The 4,296-nt window shown below is 39.8% G+C and overlaps 1 protein-coding gene across 4 annotated transcripts in view; it reads left to right on the forward strand.

Annotated features, from left to right (window-relative positions):
* Positions 1 to 3,904, forward strand: part of LOC102427533 (cytosolic 5'-nucleotidase 1B) — a 23,626-nt gene extending 19,722 nt beyond the window's left edge. Inside the window, exons 1-2 of one of the 4 annotated variants that reach the window (XR_002830023.1) lie at positions 709 to 1,127; positions 2,857 to 2,979. Coding sequence is in view for 1 of the 4 variants with exons in the window: in XM_014458380.1 (XP_014313866.1) it covers positions 2,857 to 3,474 (618 nt within the window). In the remaining 3 variants the exon portion in view is untranslated. The other 3 variants (XR_002830022.1, XR_002830024.1, XM_014458380.1) reach the window with 3 other exon arrangements.
* Positions 3,905 to 4,296: the final 392 nt, after the last annotated feature.

Below are 4,296 nucleotides of genomic sequence, written 5' to 3' on the forward strand. Positions count from 1 at the left end.
GTCCTTCTCCTCCCCCCGCGGAGGGGAGGCAGCGCTCGGGCCCCGGGGGACTCGTTAGCACCACCCCTCACCGCCATCCGGCCTCATTTCCAAATAAACTGGAGCTTGGAATCCCAGCGGCCGGCCCCGTGCTCGAAACAGGGACAGAAATAAGGAAACATGCAATACCTGGCATTTATTGGAAGGTGCCCGATGTGCCAGGAGCTTGTTCCAATCATTTCAGATACTTAAAAAATATATATTTTTTAAATGAGATGCAAGCGCCCTTGGCTATTTTTTTGTCCTGGAATCCCCACAGTAACCCTGTGAGGTGGGCAGTGTTATCCCCTTTTTACAACACAAAGCGATGAAGGCATAGGGAGGCCAAGTTGGGTGCCCAGGATCTGTCTCCAGAGGCCTCCAGGGACCGGGAGGATGTCTTGGTTTAAAGATGGTAAATTTCCCACTGAAGTGCATGTCCCACATTGACATTGACATCGAAGGGCTTCCTGCAGAGGGCGCTGGGAAGAGAGATTGAAAGTTGGCTGGCATAGGAAATGGGCCTGTATGAAATGGAGTCAGGTCTAGAGCAGAGGTTCCCAAACTGTCTTGATTTTTAAATTATTATTATTATTCCATGATGCCCTGAGGCCAAAAGAAATAACTGCCATTTTATTTCTATTCAATAATTAGGTTCAAATAACCTAGTAAGTGTTGATGTCATAACAATGTAGTCACTATTTGAAAAAAATAGTATACATAATGAAAGGGAAACAAAGAGATGCATTTCATTCTTCAGTAACCATAATTACTAGAGGGAATGTGTACCTGTTGTTCACTCCTCTGACTTTGGAATCAGATCGGACTTTGCCACCCTCATTTCTTGTTCCACATTGGATTTTAACATTGTACATGCACTTGTTTACAGCAGCTGCTAAAAACAGCTTTGCAGAGATGTGACATCCTCAAAAGAGAGAGCACAGCGTAATGTTGAAGCTGTGAACCACCTGAAACTAGTCGTTTTTGAGATGTTGAGCGGAGTATCTGTTTCCCTTGAGCATTGAAAATATTCCAGAGGATCCTGGGAGTTCCTTGTGATTCTGGGGCATCCTGATGCACAGTTTGGGAGCTGTTGCAGATCTGGAGAGGTTAGGGGGGAGTTTGTTGGTTTGTTTTTATGTCTACTTCATTATCAGAAAAAACAGGTTAAACGTAAGAAATAATACTCAGAAGAGTTGTTGGAAATACTAAAAATGGGTCTTCCTCTTTGTCGTTGAAATGGAAGATGTGGCTGGGTATTCTTATTCCTAATCTGGTATTTTATTTCTTTGGCCACTTGGAGCAGAACCAATTAAAAGTTGAGATAAAGAGATAACTAAGTTGTCCTTGCTTCTAAGTATCAAGTTTCTTCCTGGCTCTGAAGTTCAGTGACCATAATCAGAATTTTTTTTTAATGGAAATGTAAATTTCCCACAGGTTGGTATTCTTGGTATTTATGTCATTTATCTCCTAGAATTTAAAAAAAAAAATAGTAGATGATAAAGTCTTAAAATAACACAAGTCCAGCAAAGAATGATGGCTCAGAAATGATTAATACAGGAAACTCTTCCAAAGGATTACTGAAAGAGAACACTCCTTTTTTTCCCCCACGGGTGAACTTTTGCCTTCTTTTTGAAGCTGACTATTGGAAAAGCTGAAGGTGCTTAGACAGACAGAATGAGAAATAGTTAATCCTCTGACGGGTAGGCTTTGATACAGTTGTGAAATTTAACACATTTTTCTTTTCACTTACACTTGGCAAACGGGCCAGTGAAATTTGAAATTTGACCTCAAATTAATTCAATGGTGGGTCATCCCTCTGTCTTTACACCTGGAACATGTTGTACATTTATTTTTCTCTGCCCATCAAAAGAGACAGAGAGGAGCCAGGACAGGGCTGGAGAAAATCAACTTACCATGAATTACGAAATGAAAAGACTTCCCTTTAAGAACAGTCTAAATTTAATCTGGAAAGACGTGGCAGGATCCGGTCACAGTGCAAAGTTCTGACTATATAGATCTAAGTTGAGAGCCCCTTGAAGCCTGAAAGAGGTAGATTTCACCCTATAGGGAAGAAGAACATGACTTCCAGTCATCGTCAAGTTTAAGGTGTTTGTTGATCCTATCTCCTCTGTTAATCTCCTTTGCTGTTATTGTGAGACTTAGTATTTAGACTTGTTTCTGATATTTTTATATTATCTGGATCATTTTTTAAAAAATATTTCTTTGACTTATTTATGATGTTATCTGGCCTTAATTTATATCCCTGACCTACTCTATTGCTTGTCCTAATTTTAAGGAAACAATTTGAAGTTGCTCCATCCCCACAGTACCACTTACCCTTAGAAAACTACAAAATAAAGCAATCCTAACTTGCCCCTGGTGTTGATACTGGCAGGTCTGGGAATAAACAATACTGACCTTCTGCTGTATTTCCACTCTCCAGCTCACATCAACTCTCTAGCTTTTCTAATTTGAGAATCCCAACTAGGAAAGCAAGCTGGCTTACTAATTAAGAGCCTGGGCACTGGAATCAGAAGCATCCATCTTCAGATTTTTGTTTGTCACTTGGGAGGCCTGTGATACTGGACAAACCATAGATCTTCAGTGCTTCTGTTTGCTTATAAGTTGTTGAGAGTAGATGAGATAACACGTGAAAAGCAGAAGGCCACGCCCCTATTAGGCATACAAGTCTTTTTTAGTTCTTTGTCAATTGTTGAAAATTCATAGACATTTTACAGAGTTTTAGTAGTTCATAAGAAATTTTAAAATTTTTATTTTGAGTACATTTAAGGCCTGTGTCTATTAATTCTGCTGTTCTCTTTTTGACATTCACAGGAAGAGCCTAGACTGGACGTCTTGATCAATAATGCAGGGGTCTTCCAGTGCCCTTACATGAAGACCGAAGATGGGTTTGAGATGCAGTTTGGGGTGAACCATCTGGGTCACTTTTTGCTCACCAATCTTCTCCTTGGACTGCTCAAAAGTTCAGCGCCCAGCAGGGTGGTGGTAGTTTCTTCCAAACTTTATAAATATGGAGACATCAACTTTGAAGACTTGAACAGTGAGCAAAGCTATAATAAAAGCTTTTGTTATAGTCGGAGCAAACTGGCTAACATCCTCTTCACCAGGGAACTCGCCCGCCGCCTGGAAGGCACAAAGGTCACTGTCAATGTCCTGCACCCTGGGATCGTGCGGACTAACCTCGGGAGGCACATGCACATTCCACTGCTGGTCAAACCACTTTTCAATTTGGTGTCTTGGGCTTTTTTCAAAACTCCAGTAGAAGGTGCCCAAACTTCGGTTTATTTAGCCTCTTCGCCGGAGGTAGAAGGTGTGTCAGGAAAGTTTTTTGGGGATTGTAAAGAGCAAGAACTATTGCCGAAAGCCATGGATGAGTCCGTTGCAAGAAAACTCTGGGATATCAGTGAAGTGATGGTTGGCCTAGTACAGTAGGAACAGGAAGTGTAAGAGCCATTTAAAAAATGGATCTCACTTACATCTATGGTCAGATGGCTTGAGCACTTGCTACTTGAAAAAATTTTGGTTTTACAATAGTACTACTAAGAAGTACCTATGGCTATTTTGAAGTTATGAAAAGTTTTATTTGGGAAATGAAAATTTCAGGAAAGATGTTATAAATATACAATAAGCATAATGAATAATGAACCAATATGATAGATTTAAAAAATTGTAATTGAACATGCTTGGATTACAAATATTAAAGAACTCAGTTACTTAAAATAGATACCTTGAGAAGTTTTTGTCTCTGATTTTCATGACCAAAGTGTTAAATAGTTCTATTGCAATGCTGGTTTCTGTATGGAAATAATATGCCTGGTGTGTGTGCGATCCTTACTTGGAATAAATTTACTGATGCAAATTCTTCATTGTCTGTTTCTTTAGACGCTTCACTGAAATTAGTCCTTACCACGGCATTAGTCTGCACTGATTTTGGAATACCAAGTGTCTTTTCTCACATTCTTTTTTGCTGCTCTAAGAGGTAGTATTTCTAAAATCCAAATCTGTGTCATGGTGTCACTTCACTGCTTAAAAACCTGTGGTGATTTCCAGTTACCCATAACAGTAAGTGTCCAGTCTATCTAGCTAGCTAGCTATTTTAAGGCTGCAGAATTTTTTTCTTAAAAACAAACAAACACCTTACTCAAATGCAGAAGCTGGATTAGTAAAACAGGCCATAGAAGTATACCCAGGTGGAATCCCCCAGGCTATTTGTGAAGGGACTGTAGACTATAGTAGTTTATAAACCATTTCTAC

The sequence above is a fragment of the Myotis lucifugus genome, unplaced genomic scaffold, assembly GCF_000147115.1.
Source record: "Myotis lucifugus unplaced genomic scaffold, Myoluc2.0 scaffold_94, whole genome shotgun sequence".
NCBI lineage: Eukaryota > Metazoa > Chordata > Mammalia > Chiroptera > Vespertilionidae > Myotis > Myotis lucifugus.